At 40.6% G+C, this 20,526-nt stretch overlaps 1 protein-coding gene across 7 annotated transcripts in view; it reads left to right on the top strand.

Annotated features, from left to right (window-relative positions):
• step (cytohesin steppke) overlaps nucleotides 1-20,526 on the top strand; it is a 47,564-nt gene that overhangs the window by 23,023 nt on the left and 4,015 nt on the right. For all 7 annotated transcript variants that reach the window (XM_043415126.1, XM_043415121.1, XM_043415138.1 and 4 more), the window contains 2 exons: nucleotides 17,707-18,312; nucleotides 20,307-20,418. In XM_043415126.1, coding sequence (XP_043271061.1) covers nucleotides 17,707-18,312; nucleotides 20,307-20,418 — 718 coding nt within the window. The remainder of the gene's footprint in view (nucleotides 1-17,706; nucleotides 18,313-20,306; nucleotides 20,419-20,526) is intronic.

Genomic DNA, 20,526 nt, shown 5'->3' with positions numbered 1-20,526 from the left:
TACCGGCAGCTGTTTCTCCGACGCGCATGCAACGATAAATTCATCAGATTTACGGGACAATATCGTGATATGAAATTTTTATGCAGCGGGACACGATACAAATGAAGAATCGATCGTGTCGTTGGTGCAAACGCATTCCGGCGCGCATGACGTCATCCTCCATTATGTACTTGGAAATGTGAAAAAGTATATATATGCGTCGTCGTAACAGTCATGATTTTTATCGCGAAAGATGCCATCAAACAGAACGACTGCGCGCCATATCGTATTAGTGCAATCACAATCGTACGGGGAATCAACGAAAAAATAGTATCACCGTTGAATTCGACCACCAACGTAAGCCACCATTCATTTTGACGGGCGAAGAAAAAGCACAACAAAAACGGTAACGAGCCTCCCAGATTACAAACGGATACGAAAAATTGCATGCTAAATATCGAAGCGTAACGCACGCCAGTTTTTGAGGGGACAAAAAAAATACTATAATTCAAGAGAAAAAATCAATAAATTGTCGAAACAATGAAAGAGGGAAACGAAATACGGACTTTGGGGCGTCGATTTTGAGCCCGAAGCGGTTCGTAGGGACTCGGAATCATTGTTCAGCTCTTTTTGGGATTTTCTGCCCGTTCGTCACGTGCCTTTATCGTCGACTTTCGGGATCAACGAGTCGAAGTTTTTTTATCGAACCCCGCGTCATACGGGCAAAATGACGAGCGAGCAAAAATACGAATTTTCGATGTACGGTCGAGCAGAGCATAATGGAACTAGAGAAAAAGAACGCGCTGTGAAAAAACAATCATGGTCCGGAAGCGGTAAAACATTTCTCAATTGTTTCTGCGAAATTGCTGAATGAATGAATACCGCGTTAATATCGACGCGACCGACGCATATATGTCGAGCTTTTCCCCTCCTCTCGAATGTGCGCTTGACAGCCAGTCCATGGAAGTGGATAATTCATAAATGAATGATTAGAAATTTGCCCAGAACGATGACGCAAAACCCTTTTCCTCTTCGTCGAATCTGTCTACGTGTTTTGTTCCGTGTATGACGTTGCACAACAACCGGAGGGAGTCGCGATAAATTGACGCGTTATCACAACGCAAACTCCTCGCTATCGTCATGCTAAATCGACGAGGATTCCCCGGGAAAACAGCGAAAGTTGGCGTCTGCCGAATTTTTTTTCTAAATATTCGCGTTAAATATTTCCTCAGAAGTTTTACAGCAACTATGCATCACTAAAAATGGCATTTTCGTATTTTCCGCTCATTCTAATGAAACGCACACAAATCGACGGTGTCTGAGACGAAAAAAAGGAATTTACATTTCACGGCAATTCGCTGAAGCTGTAAAATCACGCGAAACTACTTTTTTTTCGAAGCGCGACTCAAAGTATAATGATTAATGAGTAACCATCGATGCAACACCTTCGAGAGCGATTACCTCGTTCCGTTTATATCGGCGCCGCGTGTTTCTACGAGCCAACCGCATATTTTATGTAGGAGGATTTATTACATGAAGCGACACAGAAAAGTCGTTCGGCCAGGTACATCAATGGAGGTTGGAAAGAAAAAAAGAAGCGGTGGCTTATGAAATGAGAGGATTTTCTTTCGTTACGGATGTTCGATCAAATAGGTCGAGTATACTCTCAATATATTTCTAAAGAACGTGCGCTATCCACATTTTTTCTAGCGCGAACTCGTGGCTCGATGCAAACCCGAACCGAACCCGCCACAGCGTTTTGTTTATGCGGGAACCCTCCTCTCGTGAACGCTCCGCGTTTTCATGTCGCACGTTTATTCCTAATGAGCCGTGATCGAAACGAAAGATCTCTGCTTGGACACTGTAAAGATACTTGGTCCATTAGCGTTTTACTGGAGCTTTGAAAACATCAATAACGTCATAAAGCTCGGCTTATTGAACTCTCCTCGTTGACTGGGTAAATGTGTCGATGATCACTCTCTCGCTGTCTCTCGACATCATCCCAGGTATACGCTCAACTTCTTCGCTCTCAAGAGACTTTGCGTTAACAAGCAATTATCGCATGCCGTGCCCCACTTATCCGACAGCGAATCTTATCATTTTCTCCGTTTTGAGGCCAGCAGAAATAACTCCAAAGTTGCAATTTCTATAAACTGATTATTTTTCACTTCGGCAAATACTTAACTGGAAGATGACGCTGAAGTTTGCAACGTTGGAGTTCAACGAAACGATTTAAAAAACCCTCCAATAATTTGAGTAATTCTCCAATTTCGTAGCTTTTCAATCTGCACCGATGCTTCGTGAAATAAAAAATTGGTGAATGGTAAAAGTTTTTTTCGTTCGTTTCGTCGAACTCTGATGTTGCAAACTTCGGCGTCGATCGTAACTGGAAGAAATTCTGAGAAATTATGATAAAGACGAAACAGAGTCGAATTTGTAGCGTCGTCAGTCACTCCAAGTTTGGATGATCGCCGTATAAATATGGATTAATTTCGGGGACACTCGCGGCTCCTGATATTGTTCGAACGAGACGCGTGTCTGTTTCAGACCGTTTCATATGTATAAATTCATAGTAGTTGAACACCTGGAGGAAGCAGAGAGAAAAAGGAAACATTTATTCCATCGATTCGCGAGGAATATAAATTGAAGGAAGTAAAAAAAAAAACTTTCTCAACATTATTTCAGCGTTTATTGGTCGTAGGTCTTTTCCCAAACGGGATAATCCGAAAGTCACATTTTTTCCTTATTTTTCTAATGGACTTTTTTTCCACCCAAATTTGCGGCGATGAGCTAGCGTGACTTTTATCCCGGTTCGAGTCTCGCTCGGTTATTTTTGAAGCATGACGAAATTTTGGGGTTTTAATTCTCTCCTGGAATTTACGATGCTTCTCGTCACTTAATCGATTCTGTTTTTTCTCTTTTTCCATATTTCTAAGTTTAGCATCAACGTAACGACGCACACTCTGCATATCGGCTCAAAAGTTCAAGAGCCTCTTGAACTACGATACGAAAAGTGAAGTTCCCTCGTTTTATGCAGTTGGGGCGGAAGCTACGTCGCGCCATAAATTCGGTAGAAAAACAAATGATACTTTCCTAATTAACTGCCTTAATATCGTGGCTGTAATGAATTCTGTAAATGAAAATGTCACTACGAATTGAGGAGGAGAAAATGTGAGTGAAGCACGCGATATTTTATAACCACAAGTTCATGATAATACGTTGCTGTTCCTTGACGTCTGTTTATTGAAAAAAAGGATCGCGCGTGGCTTCGAAATATAGTTGATACGACATGGATGTATGACGAACGATTAGAAATTGGCCATCATCCAAAAGTCTTTCCATCCTGGCCTTGACAAAATCCGCACGAGTCACGATGCGTCAAAGTTCGAAAAGTTGAGATAAAAAAAAGGCGTGGGAGAAATAAGAATCGTGCAAACGTATTACCTTTTTATTTCTTTGATTTTTCTGCAAAGCAGTTCGTAACAGAGTTCGAGAGAAAAATAACGACGCGGAGCAAGCAAAAATCCGCTAGTTTTCAAGCATTTCGTGCCTCTGTGAGCACCCGCATGAGTGAATATGCGGTAATCGAAAATGCTAGGTCCGGCCATTACGTAAGCGTAAAGAAACGTTTGTACAACGTCCATTCATTGAACTGGGTCGAGATGTGAATAAAACGAGAGCTCTTCACGACCTTGCTCCTCCACTTTTGTACTCCCTCGATATTTTCAAGACTGCAGAGAATATCATGACGAACAAGTGTGCGGTTTCTCATATTCGACGTGAGAGTCCAAAAAACTACCCCAAAACACCGCATTCCAAACGTTCGTTATTAACATAGGAATTTACAGTGTCTTAGAAGCTCGTGAAAAATTTAACTGCAAAGCGCATTCAGAACCAAACAACCATCCTCTTTACGCCTCTATTCTAAAAAAAACTCTTTCTAAAATCTTTACTCCGAAATTCATAACAATACTCATGATGAAATATCTTCTGAAATCGGAGTTGTTATCGAGAATGGCTACCGATAGGGTTTTGTTAACTAGCAGCTATGTATAACTATGTACTCATCACAGCTTTACTCGATAACAATTCCGCTCTTTAAAGATGTATTTAGAGGAGAAATGTTGTTGAATACATTTACTGAGAGTAGAATTATCGACTTGCTGCAACAAAACTCGACTCTTATAAATCTACTCGATAACATGTCCACTCTAAAGATATTTATTTTATGCATGAATAACGTCTCCACTCTTTAACATGTGTAAGCGAATAACACTGATTATTTGTGACAAAAGAAGAGACATGTTGCATTGTATTGATTTTGCAAATTTGAGAATAGGGCTGTTTGGAGCAGCGTTGTTTTTGAGTAGAGCTGTAAAGAGGACGGTTGTTATTCTGCCCAGAACAATGAAGCTCTTCTAATGTGGATCGCCAATTATTTATTATTATCTCCAAAACTGTTTATTGGCGAGAATTTTCGTGATTTTTAATAATGCAAAACGCACTGCAGTATCCGAAACGTCATGGGAGATTTAAAATATTCATTGAAATAATAAAAGTTGAATGTCCACACGATGACAATGATGAAGAAGGACGCAGGAACGAGCCTCGCTTCCCTTATCAATACGTAATTTCGATTCATCCATACGAACAATACGTTTCACTTTCAATGGCAAGATGTGCACGCGTAAATTCTGGGATCGAAAGCAACCTTGTCAAATAACCGTTTTCATAGAAGTTTCGATAAGCCTGTCGTTTACAGCATGCAATATTGAATCACTCGTAGCCCGAAGCATATTCGTATGATAAACAACTCGAGCATCAAGAACGTTTCCATCGAGGCCGAAACTCTCAATTTCCGTGATGTCACACACGGGGACTGAAGCCTCGTGAAGGATTCCTGTCAAAAATGTATATTTACGTCCCCGAATCGACGACACTTTATAAATGGTTAAAATTGAATGCGATCGAGGTCCATCGAAGCGACAACTTTTTCTACGTGTGCGAAATATTTTCTAAAACGTTTACGCACGATTAGACGAAATATTAAAGAATCTGAGAACGCAACGAAGCGAGTGAAAATAATTATGAGAATGTCAAGCTGAGAACGAACGTGTCGGATTCATTTTTTTTCTCTGATCCAATGAAACCACCGGCGGAAATGACCCGCGCTCGAAACTCGAGACACGTGTGAAGTTGGCACCTCGTTCACGTACAGCATTCTTTTGCCTTTTTTGAAGATACGTAACACACGTTGAACGTGATTATCAGCATCTCGCGATCGGAATCTACGAGATAAGTTTCATTGCGATGATTATTTTGTTATCGAGTTGCCAAGTGAATGAGGATAAAGCCAACTTTTCAATTGAAGATTATCGGAAATAGTGTTCGTCTAGTGGGGAAAAATGTCTACGTTGTACGACCAAACAATAATACGGCTAATGCTCTGTCTCGTATTTTTTTACGACTTACAACTAGTGCCCACATAACTTCATACTGGCGCCTGTTAGTCGCGATCATTCAACCTGCCCATCTCAATAAAAGGGATTATCGATAGGCCCCTGAACTCTGACCTGACTCGTAACTTTCAATGCTCGTGTCATTATATCGCACCAAGTTCAATAATCATGGTGCACGGATTTTGTTCTCTCGGTGCACGACATCCATGAATTAATGCATACAAGAATCACTCAACTGTAAATATGTGTGAATTCAATTGGACAATAAGAAAAAAAAATCGCATTCTCCCTGACGACAAAAACCAACCGGAGAATAAAATTTCTTTGAAAATATCAAAAATATTCAAAGTTGCAGACTTGTAGTTGTGACGTATAAGAATTCTGTAAGGATGATCAAGTTTGCTTGGTTGCAGTGCACAGCTACTCCACAGGAACCTATGGGGATTGGTTTATTGAGATTATTGGGATCGATTGATTTATTCGAGATCCAAAACCGAAATAGCGTTGTTAAGGCTATCGCTTGAACAAGCATCGTGAAGAAATATTAAAAACTGAAGGATTTTCATGCTCTGAAACACAAAATTTCAATTTAAAAAATGTTTCAAAGCACGAAAATCCTTCAATTTTCAATATTTCTGTATGATTTCAGTTCAGGCGATAGCCACTGTTTTACACATCAAAACTCTCTTTAGTTTTTTGATCTCAGGAAAACCAATCCTTCGGAATCGTGGAGACCACAAATAAACATATGGGTTCCTATGGAATAGTTTAACACGGGATCTATCGGGGACATCAAATTTAAAAAATTCTATTATAGAGTTGAAACACCGATAAACAAACCCTTCAAATTTCAAAAGTCTACGTTTTTTTCCTCGCCGCAAAAAAATCGCAAAAAACCCCAACAAATCTGGCTGCCCCACGGGGTGACCCCCTCAAAGTTGAAGAGTACAAAACACCAATTAAGGTGGATGGGTGACGGCTACGTGATTTTTGCAGTAACTATATTTTTCAAAAATTTCAAAAGACGAAACTTGCTTGAAAACAATAATTTTATTATTTTATAAATATAATTGGGAAAGAACCAACAACATTTTTATACAATTCTATTATCAAAAAAACGTTTGAAGAATTCATTTTGACTAGCGTGGTGCGGCATCTGCCGCTGCTGTTGATGTCACGCTGTCAGTTTTGTTTACAAACTTTATAGGTTATGAAGTGAGTTTACTGTCCAAAGTAGTATTGCAGTGAAGTAAAATGAACAAATGAACGATCAAAAAGTTTACCGGAATAAAAATCGTCGTTTTGTTAAAAATTTACAAGATAACGTGGCGAAGCTAACGAACGACAAAATATGACCAAAAGGTCGAACTGACGTCACATGTGAACCTATATTGAATGCAGCGTTGTCAAACGTTACTGATCCATTTGTCGTGTAATCTGAATGACTTCTCATGAGATCTTTTTCCATATTTCAGCTGATTTTCAACGGTAACGTTAAAAAACTAAAATACTCATGTATTCTTGAATATCCACGAAATACAACGATCGATTTATTTTTGCGAAATCTTGGATATAACTAACGAAAAAATTCAATAACTTTTCATGTGTGTACGGCTTTCATGTGCCGGAGTGATAAGCGTTAGAGAAAGGTCAATATCCAATAATTAATTTGCTGCTAAACTACACGGTAAATAGCGTCGAAATTTTGCAAATCTATCCAGTACGTATACATTTTTGCCTACCAAAAATATCATCGGGTAATCTTGGATGGCGAATATTCACCCATCTACCTTAATTAGATTGCAGTCTTGAGACAAACAAATGAGTAGAACAAAATCTGGAGTTTCACAAGACTCGAGGCTAATATTTCGACGATTAATTATCGTATTATGGACGTGCACTCATTTTATTCCCCTGATTAATCCATCATGCAAACTTTGAGTGACTTGGCAAGTCCGAGCACAAGTGTAGGGCAAGAATGAAAAGAAATGGTCACACTAGACATCGTGAGCAACTGGCAAGACCACAAGACTCGATAAATCACGCGTGGGGTCTACTCTCGAACCGAGCACTCTCTCACTTCCTCTCTCGAGTTTCTCCGCACCAGCCTCCAACCCCTTTGGAATCTCATCCTTCGTAGTCGAGCCCTTTTTTCTTTTCATACGCTCATGTGGCTGTATGCGCTACGTGTTCATTCATACACCGAGAGGGCAGCGTTCTCGAGCGAGTACTAGCTCTTCCGTCTGAGCATATAGTATATACTCGGCACATAACGTTTCTAGTCGTGGCAAGGATAAATCGTGCTCTTCGTGACCGAGATAAAAGCGTTTGGTTCACGTCCTCGTAGCACTCGTGTGGCTTCCCTTTTCCTCTTGTTTTCTCGGAAACGATCCTTTTCCTTTCGTATAAGAATTTTCAGAGCGCCCTGCTCCGACCCGTTTCACGACCCCCCACGTCGTTTGGGAGCATCGAGTATACGCGATGAAAATTCTTTAACCAAAAATTCAAAATATCGCGATCAATAAAATCTCATGCGAGCGCCGAAACCCTCGACGTTTCAGCACCTCTGTTCCTGCAAGCACTCGGTCGATTAAAACCATTCGGAACTGCAGCCCTCGTGCGTTGAAAAACTTTGCGGTAAAGAAAACGATGATCGTCGCTCAGCAGCGATGTTGCAAATTGTATAAAGCAAACAATTATTTCTATACGATTCTCCTCGCACGTGCCTCCGCTACTTTTCGTTCCCCGGGCATTATGATTATGCGATAGTCGAGGGAGACGCAGGAAGTTCTGTATGTACCGGGCGAAATAGCGACGACCGCGAGGTCAGAGTCTCGCTCAGAGCTAAGGGGAATAAAGAGAGAAAAATGTATGCGCATACGTGTACATATGAACGCATATAAATATAGCGGAATGCACAAGACGAGGTTTTATCATTACCATGCTAATTAGCTGGTGAACTCCCGTTCTCTCTCTCTCTCTCTCTCGCTCTCGCTCGCGGAGTTACATATATGTGTGCACTTTGAAGCAGAGAGGGCATTGCAGCACCGTTGTATCCGGTTGTGGGGGAGGTAAATTGATATGAAATCGCGTCCGTTGTTTTTTTTCTCCCCTTGCTGAACTCTTATCCACGGTATACAAACGCGAGTGAAAATGACGAAGGTTGAAAAACCGTTGAACGCAGCCTCGTCCGATTACTCGGGATGCTGCTATCGTTCCGCGTGCACTTTTCTATTTTGTCACTGTTTAACCTTCCGTAGAAGAATGACAGTTTGCGAAGAACGCGAGAGCGAATCGTTGTTGTTCGCAGTCTCGCGAGAGCAGAGCACAAGGCCCAGGAGAAAATGCGAATGACCCGTGAGAATATACTCAACGACAGAATTTGACAAGAATAATCTAGTCGACGTTGGCGAGGGTGAAATCGTGCCAAATTCACTGCTACACACCAGCTTCCTCACGTATATGTCTGCTCACGTGTGTATTCCGGTTAAATGCCATGTATACTCTCGCGAATTACGAACCGCTCGACGACACCCAATGTATTAGGACGGGAGAGGGAGTGGGGGAGAAAAGACCGAACAAAAATAGCAAAGCAAAGCACCCTCAACGTCCGAGATTCGATTGAGAACTCGGAGGAGAATTCCGGACGAATTTAATTATGGTTAACAGTCTATTGGGCCAAGCGAAAATGGTGCATGCGAGAGGCTACCACTTTATATAACTCGGGCTTGTCCTGGATTGGGACAATCGAGAAAAATAAAGTTTCGTCTGCGATAAGATGTACGTGAGGATAGATAAATGGCTCGTTAGCTATTTCTGTCGAAAGCTCCAAATCCATTGAGATTGTTGTCCTACTTCGAAGATTCGAAACTTTCGCATCACTAGTATGAACGAAGGTTTTTCAATCTATTCGCAATTTCGTCACGTTTCTTATAATATGATAGGCGGAATTCGATTCGACTGTTTTTTTGTGAGTCGATCTATTGGACTTTGAATCTGCGTCGAATTTTGGATTCGCATGTTTAAATTCGTGTTCGCAAAGAATTCAAATAAAATTTCTCGTTTCGTGATTCAACTTTCTGGTTATCATAATTTCGGTCTTGATATTTCTCAACACATTTTCACAATGAGTAGAATTTTTGAAATTTTTTTGTCCTAAATGAATTGGCATGAATTGATAATTTACTCTTTTTTATCTGGCTCGAGGCCCAGGAAAAATCTTTGTTTTTCTTTTCTATTTTTTTTTTTTTTTTTGTAAATAAAAAACGAGAGATAGATTCTCTCGATCATACGCGTCTCGTTTGTGTCCGCAAACGAAACTATGCAAATAGCCCGGTTAATTATGTCGCGGCTTCGATCGAGCCCTCGCTTTCTCGTTACCACAGATTCGTGCATGCAAAAGTTAGCTCACGTGTATGACGCGGCTGTGGAAATCACAAAGGCGTATTTCAGGTTGCTCGCCATTCACAATTTTACGAATTACGGACCTCAAGAGATTCAGTATCGCTTGTGTGATAGACCACAGACGGTAGTACATTCTAACGTCCAACACGATCGTCGTCGTCGTTTTCCTCCCCGCTTTCTGCGAGGCTTGTAGCATAAACGACGTTAGTGTCGTGCCAGCTGGCTCCGTACCTCTAGTCGGGACTTTGGGATGTTCTGTGTACCGAAGCTCGTTGTGAAACTAACAGAGGGCGAGAGAGAGAGGAGGAGGGAAGCAAGAAAACGGATCATTGTCGACGGAGCGTGAGCGCGCTTGGGGCAATGCACAACTGGCCAGAAAATGTGCTGTTGAAAAAGTCGGTTTTGCATTTCGTACGTAACTTGCAGAAAAAAACGTCGGATTTTTGCTTTGTCTTTTTTGACAATTCTATTTTATCGTCCAATGTCAAAATGCATAAAACTTGCGCGACGGTGTATTTGAATTTATCGAAAATTCATTGAAAATTATTGGAAATATGAGAAAAATAATGAAAACCACAACTCGCTTTGAGTGTGCCAGAAGTGTGCTGAAAAAAAGATCGAAAAAGTAAACTGAATGAGCGGATTTCCGCGCAATGTCGTTGGTTGACAATGCATCGAGAGTACTGCCGCATAAATTAGTTGACACCGGGAATGATTCATTCTTTGCGGTTTTCTCACGCTTCGACTCCTCACATTTATGTGCGTACGTAAAGCTTTGTTGAGCAAATTTTACGTAAGTTTGCGTGGAAAAGGTACAAAAGGAGAGGGAGAAAGAGAGAGAGAGAGAAAAGTGGAGATAAATAGGGAAGGAAAAGGAAAGAAAGATTAGGAAAAGGAACGGAGATGAAGAAGAGAGGGAGAGACGAGTTAGGAACGACCTAAGGCCAACCGGATGCAAGAGACCGAGGAATAAAAGAACGAAGAACTCGTCGTCGCTGTCGACGTCTTTAGTCGACACGCCACACGTTTTATAGGTGATACATAAGACACTCCGAGATCCGAGTGGCTTATTCTTCCACCGCTTAATCTGTGACGTTCGTCCTCCGATCGGAAGGGCGTAATTTGCATTGATTTACTCATACGCGACGAGGTTTTATGTCTGTTAACTGTAACGCTTTATATTTTTATTATCGAACATCACACCGCACTGGATTTTATAAAGCCATAAACTCGTACGGTCGACCTATAAAGACGTCTACACGACGTTCATACAAACGTAAAAAAGCGCTTTTGGAGCACGTGAAATTCGCACAGCGAGGTGTTCCCCGCCGTTCCGACAAGTCTCATTTTCCATCGTCATCGATTTTACATTCTGTGAAATATGCTCTTCCATTTTTCGGTACGAATCATCGGGTTCGAAATCTGCAATAAAAATTCAACGCTCCAAAAACTTGATAAGCCTTAAAAATATATTGACACATATAAAACCGCTCGTCGCGCTCGCGACGATCCACTTTCCAATCTCGTTGATACTCTATTCCATCGACTGAAATTTCGAAAATTCCAGTCATACCACGAGCTAATTTTGGACGAGGAAACCAGGACTTGTATATCGCTTTCGATACTTCTTGAAGACGCAAACATTCGAAAATCTCTCCTACACATATTTGTGAGGCGAACATACTCGTGTAAATCATTTTTCTCCAACTTATTCAGTCTTTTGTTTCAAGATTTTTCCTACAGCCTGCTAAGAACTCTCGAAACGCCCCGTATATCCACCATTTTATTCTCGACATTAATATTTACATGGGCAAAGTACAGTATGAAATATACACGAACAAGGACATTCAATCTACATTGCACGCAGGAGTGTGGGTACGTGTAAATTTATGTAGTAAATAGGGGCATGCACAATGCAACATCGTTTTCTTCGAGACACGAGCGCAAGAGACCACCAACCGTGTCGTTTTTTCCTCGCTCCTCTTTCGCTTCTCGTCTTCACTGCCCAACGAGATCCTTGAGCTCGCTCATATTCAAATACAAAGCAACCACACGCACACGTCCCTTATCGCTCTTTATCTTGGTGTTGGAAACCGAAAAAAAATCTTTTAATACGCATAAGTATAGAGCCCGGTGAAAAATGTGCGTGTGCATGGATCCTCGTTAACCGCGCGCGGGGAAGGACGACTTCCGGTGTGGGGCGAACAAGCGGATCGCTTGTTCAGTACGTTTTTTTTCAAACTTCACTGTGTTTTTATAATTATCGCGACTCCGTAGTGACGGATTTAACGGACTTCTCGTTGGAATGTGAAAATTGTGAATGGTCCAGTTACAGATTTAAAAAAAAATCTACTTTCTGTAAATGTCTTTTTGTTGACGCGGAGGCTACTGTGTTGAGGCGGAATTAGAGTATTTTTCTCCGCTGGAAATACCGATGAAATGGGGGATTCCACACTCGATGAAACGAACCTCCTACGATTTGTGAACTCTTCAAAATAGAATTTCTATTTCGACTAAACGATTTTTTCTATTTATATTTATCTTAATCTCATAAGAATCAGTTGGGAAGCTGTTAGGATTGAAAAATATACTTTTTGACGTTTAGAATCGAGGTTCAAAATCCGATATAATCCACGGTCCATATTTCGTAATAATTCAAATTATTTGCACTTCGGATTCTTTCATTCGAAATGTCTGTATCGTCTGGACCACCGATCTGATTCTCAATTTGATAAAAAGAGCTGGGGAAAAGAAAAAGGGAGAATGAATGAAACGGAGGTAAATAAAGGAAAGCCACACCCCGCTCGACTTTAACGATCCCTTCGGGTGTCTATTTCGTTAGCAGAGTGTGGCACAGTTGTATGTATGCGTGACATACATATCGGTATACCTTTTGCACCTTCGATTCTTTTTTTACACGTGTCTCGAGAGCAGCGACGCGACCGTTTCACCCGTCGACGGATCAGTTTAATATCGTCTCGTCTCCGGCTTCGTCGTCATCGCTACGATGAATACCATTGAAGGGAGGAAAGAGCTTACCGCACCCCTTTTTCTTTATCGCGATTATTATCTTCCTCTTTCTTCCTTCGTCTCACTTTATTAAACTTCTCTCCCTTCCTCTCCTTGTATCGCGACTTATCGTAATATTTTACGGGGAAAGTCAACTCCGAAAAAAAAAAGATAAAAACGGGCATGTTTACTCTTGACTTACCACCCGCCTGGGGATTCCGCACTGTTCTGCGGTCACATGCAACATTTGTCGACAGAACCTTGCCTCAATGGATTTAAACGGACATGCATTTTTTTTGTGAATAATGAAAATGGCCAAATCGTATTTTGAACGGCTCCGAATCACTTGGTATAAAACATTATTTTTTTTGACTGATTGCGACTCGTGCAACCTTCGATACTGAATATTCCAAAATTCTGACGCACTTTCTTCGTGGTGTTTTGGAAAAAGGTTTTTCACAATCTTTTAATTAGGAGACTTTTTCGTGTTCTCGCCTGATATATTTCTCGGATGATTTCAATTGAATTCATTTTTGACGGAGCAGTGCAAAATCAAATTCGATGAATTCCTATTGAGTCGGAAATTTTATGCAGTGTTTACCTGGCCAAACGAACGTTGCAAAACTATGACGCTGAAGTTTGCAACGTTGGAGTCCAACGAAATGAACGAAAAAACCATTTGTAATTAACCAGTTTTTTATTTCCCGAAGTATCGGTGCAGGTTGAAAAACTACAAATTGCAAATTCGGCAAGAAACGAAATTGAAGGATTACTAGAATTATTCGAGGGTTTTTTAAAACCATTTCGTTGGACTCCAACGTCGCAGCAAACTTCAGCATCACGGAAAACTCGGTGTGTTTGCGTTCCCGCATAATTTCTATTTGAGGATTAGTTTTTGAGATAAAATTTTGGATTTTTCTTTGTTACACCAATAAATTGTTTTCCTTTTTTTTCATAGGGCTGAATATGCACAACATAAACCCTCCTCAGGTCAATGAACAATTTGAAAAATGTTAGTGCCCTCATCCCCTCTTGTATGGAGCTATGAATAAAAACATATACAGCAAGACTCACCCTCCGTTTTCTCACCCTCGTTGTCTATGAAACGTTCGAGACTTAGCACTATTTTCATTCCCACGTTTTTCTTCGTAAGAATTTATAAAGCAAAAAAACATGGAGAAGGAGAGAAAAATAAAAAAAAGCGGAGTATTTTTTTTTTAAATAGCGTTTGATCGGTGGTGCAAAGGTCGCTTTCTCGCCGATGTTGATGACCCCAATAAAAAAAGGTTCGCGACCCCTTTCGAAAGATACTAAATTCTGCCTCCTATTTTATTGCCGATACGATTTTTCTATGTACGCTACGGAAAGTTTTGATCGATTCGCGCCATTCAACCATCGGGAAAAGTGCACGGTTGCCATATCTGGAAACGTATACTTTCCATGGTACTAATTTGCATGAAATATCAAGAAAAAATATCGTTCGGTGTCTCGTCGTGTTTCATTGCGTTTGAAAGTATTTCCAAATCGACTCCAAGTAGAATCAATGAAGGTGAAAATACCGTTGATAATGAACCACGGAAATGATTTGTGGAAATTCATTAAGGGGGGTCCTGCTTTAGAAAGTCAAAAAATCGATTGTTTTCGGAAATGTTTTTAGGATAGACGAGGAAATAACTCAGCATAGTGAACTTTTCGGTATAGTTTCAAGGACATTTCAAGAGTTCAGAAACATTTTTTAAGCGCAAAATCTGATTGTTGAAATTTTTCAGCTGTGTACAACGTGGAGATCGTAATTATTGTCTGCAACGAAAATTTCAAGTTCTCTTACCATTTTCGTATATTTTCCTTCCATACGAACCTATAAAAACCCAAAAAAATGGCAAAATTCTAACGTTTTTTTTTTTTTTTTTTTTTTTTCAAATTCGCTAAAAATATAGAATTTCGCAATTTTTTCAGGTTTCTATAGGTTCGTGTGGAAGGAAAATAAATGAAAATGGAAAAAAAATTTGGAATTACTATTGCAGACAATAATTACGATCATTGTACACAGCTAAGAAATTCTGACAATCAGACTTTGTGCATAAACCCTGTATAAACAATGTTTTTGTACTCTTGAAATATCCTTAAGAGGATGCGGATCAGTCGGTATACCGCAACCACGAGTGCGAGAGAGACAGTTGCAAATTTCGAAATCAAAATTCTTTGACACAGTTTGACCGATTAAAAAAAGGCTCTGTCAGTCGATTTTTGCCATCGTTCTGCGTAGGCTGACAGAGCCTTTTTTTAATCGATCAAACTGTGTCAAAGAATTTCGATTTCGAAAATTCCAAGTGAGGTTACCGACTGATCCATCCTCTTAAAACTATACCGAAAAGTTTTATCACTTTATTTATCATTATCTTTGTACAATAGAATCGACAATTCTATTGTTCAAATCTTCTCGTTATATCTTCAACGCAACTTAAGTTCGTCGCTCTTACGTAATTCTGCTCGAGGCTTTTATCTCGCTTGCTCGACGCAAGGCTCCCTTACAAAATGACCCTCGTGTCCTGCAAGTACAAATGAACGTGGTTCGAAGATAGCGTAGATAAGGATACTCCAGTCGCCCGAAAAGTGTAGAATTCCCTTTCGCAATTACACCCACCGTCGTGAGGTAACTCGATGCCGGAGGGTGAAGATTTTTTATATTGCTGGTCTATCGTTCCTCCTTAAGCTCTGTAACGAACAATCGCATTGCTGCAACCCTCGCTTCCGCTATTACGCTCTTGGAACTCGCTTTTTCCCCAGGTAAACTTCAACCCCAACTACACTCAATCGTTTACAAGTTGTTGTACGACGGAGGGCAAAAGTACACTGCAAAACGAGGCAAAATAAAAAGGAAACCATGGCAACTTGGAAAACTCTTTTGCAGCATGAAAATTACAGACTCGCCCTGTCTATACTCGCATTTATATCTCCCCCCATGTCATCTTTCTCCGTCGTTTTTTTACCTCTATCTCCCTTTCCTGCTACCATGAATAAATAATGATCGCGTGTGCGTAGTTACTGGCACGCAAGGGAGGCGAGTAAAAAGGGTTAAGCCTGGCGATCGCTCGATTATTATATATTCTTCATCGATATAATGTGTATACGTGTAGTCGAACGTTGTGGGATTCGATCGATGAATGTGAAAAATTATCATTGCTCGTACGCGCAGATAGCCCGGAACGTCGAATGTTGTTCGTCATCTTTTTTCTATACTTTCATAGTCCAACGGAATAATCAGCTTCCATATACGATCGCAACCGAGGAATCCGGATCAATTTTCTCCTCGTTACTGCATGAAGAATTTCATACGATATATCCCACAGCTCGATAACTTTGGAGGTTTCTTTCCTCGCTGGGAATCCGCAGCACTTATGCCAACGTGCGCAGTTTTGTTTTCATATGGGATACTAAAGATGAAAGATAAACTGTTGGAATCTCGGCAGTGGCTTCTTTCTCCAAGGTTTTAATTATCAAGTATTTGACATTCGCCCTTGAAAGAATTCATTTTTCAGAATCTCTCGCGTCTCTGTGTATCGTGAACGATATTGAAATACGAAGAAAATTTTTCAACTAGTTTTTCGTCTAGAATTTTCAATTTTACAAATTTCGAAATGCAAGGAATTTCAATATCGCCGCTACCGAATATTTCTCGGTGTTCGGAAATTCGGTATCAAGTTCCTTGGCATCGTCATTGCGAGGATCCCGGAACGAGTGGGAACGAGGTTTTAGTCGCATTCACTACGTTTACGTTTTAACAGCATTCAATTAGGCAAATATAACAAGGCCGAGTTTCAATTGGAAAGTCTCGCATTGACTCATTTTTATCTCGTTAAAAGCTCCTTAATTTGCGAAATGCCAACCGATGCTCGTGCTCCCGACGCACAACAAGTTTTATTCTAGATCCATCGTTGAAAAGCAACATTTCACATGCTCGTGCGTTCATTCCTCCCCCATTATTATACGGTCTTTAAAACGTATGAATTTTAAGCGGAGCTGCATCTTGACGTAACCCTCGACGTCGAAAGACAGTGTGCCGTAATAAGCCGCACGGTCGCTTTGGCCGAGTTTCTCGGATGCCACGTAGTGACGACTACTAGAGACTCAAATACTTTGCGGAGTAATTATGGCCCGGATATCTTCGGTCACATCGCATCGGTTATTATTAGAGCTTCGAGTTTTGGTAATTGCCTATCTATACGGCCAGTTTCACCATACTTTCCATTCCTTTATTACCATTTTACGGCTATTCGTCTTTCAATTACTCCTAAACATGACTAAGCATTTTTACGTTTTTTCCTTAGTTCAATTTTTTTATCTTCTTTTAATGCGTACAGAAATTACGGGTACGAAGATCGCGATTGTGTGCATTCGAACTGTACAAAATCATTGTTTACGTCACTGAAATGCAACGGAATTTTCTTCCGTTCTTTCAGTATATGCGTAATTTATGTTATTTCAAAAGGTGAACGATTCAAACTGAAACGTCATACGAAAAAGACGAAATTTTTAACGATTTTATGACGCTGAAGTTTGCAACGTTGGAGTCCAACGAAATGAAGGATAAAAATATTTTCAATTCACTTTTTATTTCACCAATCATTGGTGCGTACGTTGATAAACTACGAATTGCAATTTAGGCAGGGAACAAAATTGGAGAATTCAAAATTGTTTTTTTTTTTTTTTTTTAAGTTCATTTCGTTGGAATCCAACGTTGCGAACTTCAATTTTATATGATTTTTTAACGAAAGTGTTGAAAAATGCTACGACAAAATAGAGTAAAGTAATCGGTGAAGGAAAGTTAAATATTTTTGTTTGTTTCTTATTGCAGCAATTGAAAGATGAGCTGGGGGAAGTTGTCGCGGAGATGGAGGCGATGGAAGGTGGGGGTTTGGCAGCTGACGAGTCCAAGCCGACGAATAAGGCGAAACAAACATCGATCGGACGTAAAAAATTCAACATGGATCCGAAGAAAGGGATCGAATATTTGATCGACCACAATCTCCTCACACCGACTCCTGAAGACGTTGCGCAATTTTTGTACAAAGGGGAGGGACTCAACAAAACTGCGATCGGGGATTACCTTGGCGAGCGCCACGACTTCAACGAGCGTGTATTGCGAGCATTCGTTGAACTCCACGATTTTACCGACCTCATACTGGTCCAAGCGCTACGACAATTTTTGTGGTCGTTCAGACTGCCCGGCGAGGCACAAAAAATCGATCGCATGATGGAGTGTTTTGCTCAGCGTTACTGCCAATTAAATCCAAACATTTTCACCAATACCGATACCTGTTACGTACTAAGCTTCGCGATAATAATGCTAAATACATCGTTGCACAATCCCAGCGTCAAGGACAAGCCCAGCGTCGAACACTTCATCACGATGAATCGTGGCATCAACAACGGTGGTGATCTTCCCCGCGAACTCTTAGTAGTAAGTCAGCCCCCCTGTATATTATACTCTTCCCTTTCCACTACTCCTCATTCTCACCCAAATGATAATTCGAGGTGTGAATTATCGCCTTCACTCGCGGATGAAAAATGTCGGTTAGTGAAGCTAACAGCGTTGAAATGTATCGAAATTTTGTATATCAATTGTCAAGAAAATATTTATCGTCCAACTCGACAAATTTTATACTCGAGTGTTATGGCTACGAGTCAAAAATGTTGGTGAGGTTTCAAAGTCTTTTTTTTAACGAAAGTCGACTTTGAAACAAGCAGGGATCAAATTTGATGTTTAATGGTAGAAAAACAAATGGAAAATTGACGCAATATAAGCTGGTAAAAAGTTTGAGCAACACTGTCAAAAAGAATATTGTTTTATTGTAACAATACGATGCTCCAACGTAGATTTGGAGCAAGTCAGCATAATAAATATTGATAACGGTTCTTACTCGTGTTTTTTGGGCTGAGCGGCGATCGGGAATTGCAAATTTGAACATTCAACACAGCCGGCTTTTGCCGGTCTAGATTTATTATGTTTGCTCTGTCGTCTGCCATACTCGAGTACACAGTTCCACACGCTCTGCTGTTACTTTCTCCCCGCCCCCCTCTCTCGCTCTCTATGTTGCTCCATCCATGATAGGACAAAGTAGTCGAAGATCGATTTTACGATAAATACGTAAGATACTGCGCGCGTTACATGGTATCACAAATCGACGGGTGTTATACTCGTGTATACAAATTGTAACTGAAAATCGGTCGTGTTCGATCTTTGATTGGTTCTCGAGTCGCGCTCGGTCGATCATTGGCTCGTCGTTCGCTATTTTCGTCGAATCCTTCGTCTCGCACCGTTTCTCTTTATTTGTTTCTCTCACGAGGTGTCCGAAGGTCGTGGAATCGAAATCGAACGCTTTTTCGAAAAATTCGTACGAAAGCTCGAATGATCCTTTTCCGACGACGTTCATTCTCTTGACAGTCTTTCAAATTTTATTGCGCATACGAATTTGAATTTTATCGAAAATCGTCACCCAGCAATTTGCTGTTTTCTCACGTGGCCCACTTTTCGTTTTGACTGCAGAAAATTCGGCGCGTCTTCAGAATTGAAACTTTGAGTCCCAGACGTTTCGAACGGTACAAAGATCGCCCGTGGCCGGCAATTTACACGCACAAATGCTCAACTTTTTGTCCACCCGTTTGAAAATACCTTTCGCGGCCTTACAATCGTGAAGTCCGCGAACTCGCCTCGCACGAAATTGGACGTGCTCGTTTCACTGCGTCCTGCGTTCTCGACGCCCCGGAATATGAAATAATTGACTTGCTTATGTAACTCATACGACGCAAATTATTCGAGCAATATGCTTTACATGTGTATATGGCACCGCGCAATATTCATTCCGTATAAAACGTGCGTATGTGTAACGTATGAGCGAGGGAGGACGAGACGATTTCACCACTCTGTTTCAATGATTCGCTAATGACAGATTTATGCAAGCTCCTCTGCGCACGTTGCACGTTCGTGTAACGAGACACTTGGAACTTTATGTACGATTATAGTGAGTTCGCGAAAGTGCCTCCATTAACTAATATATATCCAGGCGTTAATGCGTCGCGAAGCGCCGTCTCTAGTCAATGAACTTTCTACGACGACTCTCGCACAAAAAAAAAGCTTTGCGCGATGCTACAGATGCACGGAATTTCATTTGAATTTTTTTGTCTCGGCAGCACTATGCTTTGGAACAAATTTTATGGAGAATCTGTGTAGAAATGATTGATTTGCTGAAAATCCAATGAATTTTCATTATTATCGAGCAATATTTTCATCAATTTTTTATTCGAATTGAGTCAAAAAAATATTTCTTGACGAAAAAGTCAATTGATCAAGTGATTTGCGTAATAATTGTACGGCCTTTTAATTAAATTGCTGAAATTAAATTATGTCTGTGGCTAGAAGCACGAATTAATGATTTTGTCCTGTGCAAATTACAGAGCTTGTACGAGAGCATTAAAACGGAACCCTTCAAAATACCAGAGGACGATGGCAATGATTTGATGCACACGTTCTTCAACCCCGACAAAGAGGGCTGGCTGTGGAAACAAGGTAAACACTGATTTGGTGGCTTGATTTTATTATCCGAAAATCAGGCAACGTAGATTCCATTTAATACACTCTTTTCGGAGTACTTTTTTCATTCCTTGAGAAAACTAA

The sequence above is a fragment of the Venturia canescens genome, chromosome 1, assembly GCF_019457755.1.
Source record: "Venturia canescens isolate UGA chromosome 1, ASM1945775v1, whole genome shotgun sequence".
Taxonomy (NCBI): Eukaryota; Metazoa; Arthropoda; class Insecta; order Hymenoptera; family Ichneumonidae; genus Venturia; species Venturia canescens.
The sequence above is the reverse complement of the archived record's forward strand: the minus strand, read 5'-3'. Positions and strand labels throughout refer to the sequence as shown.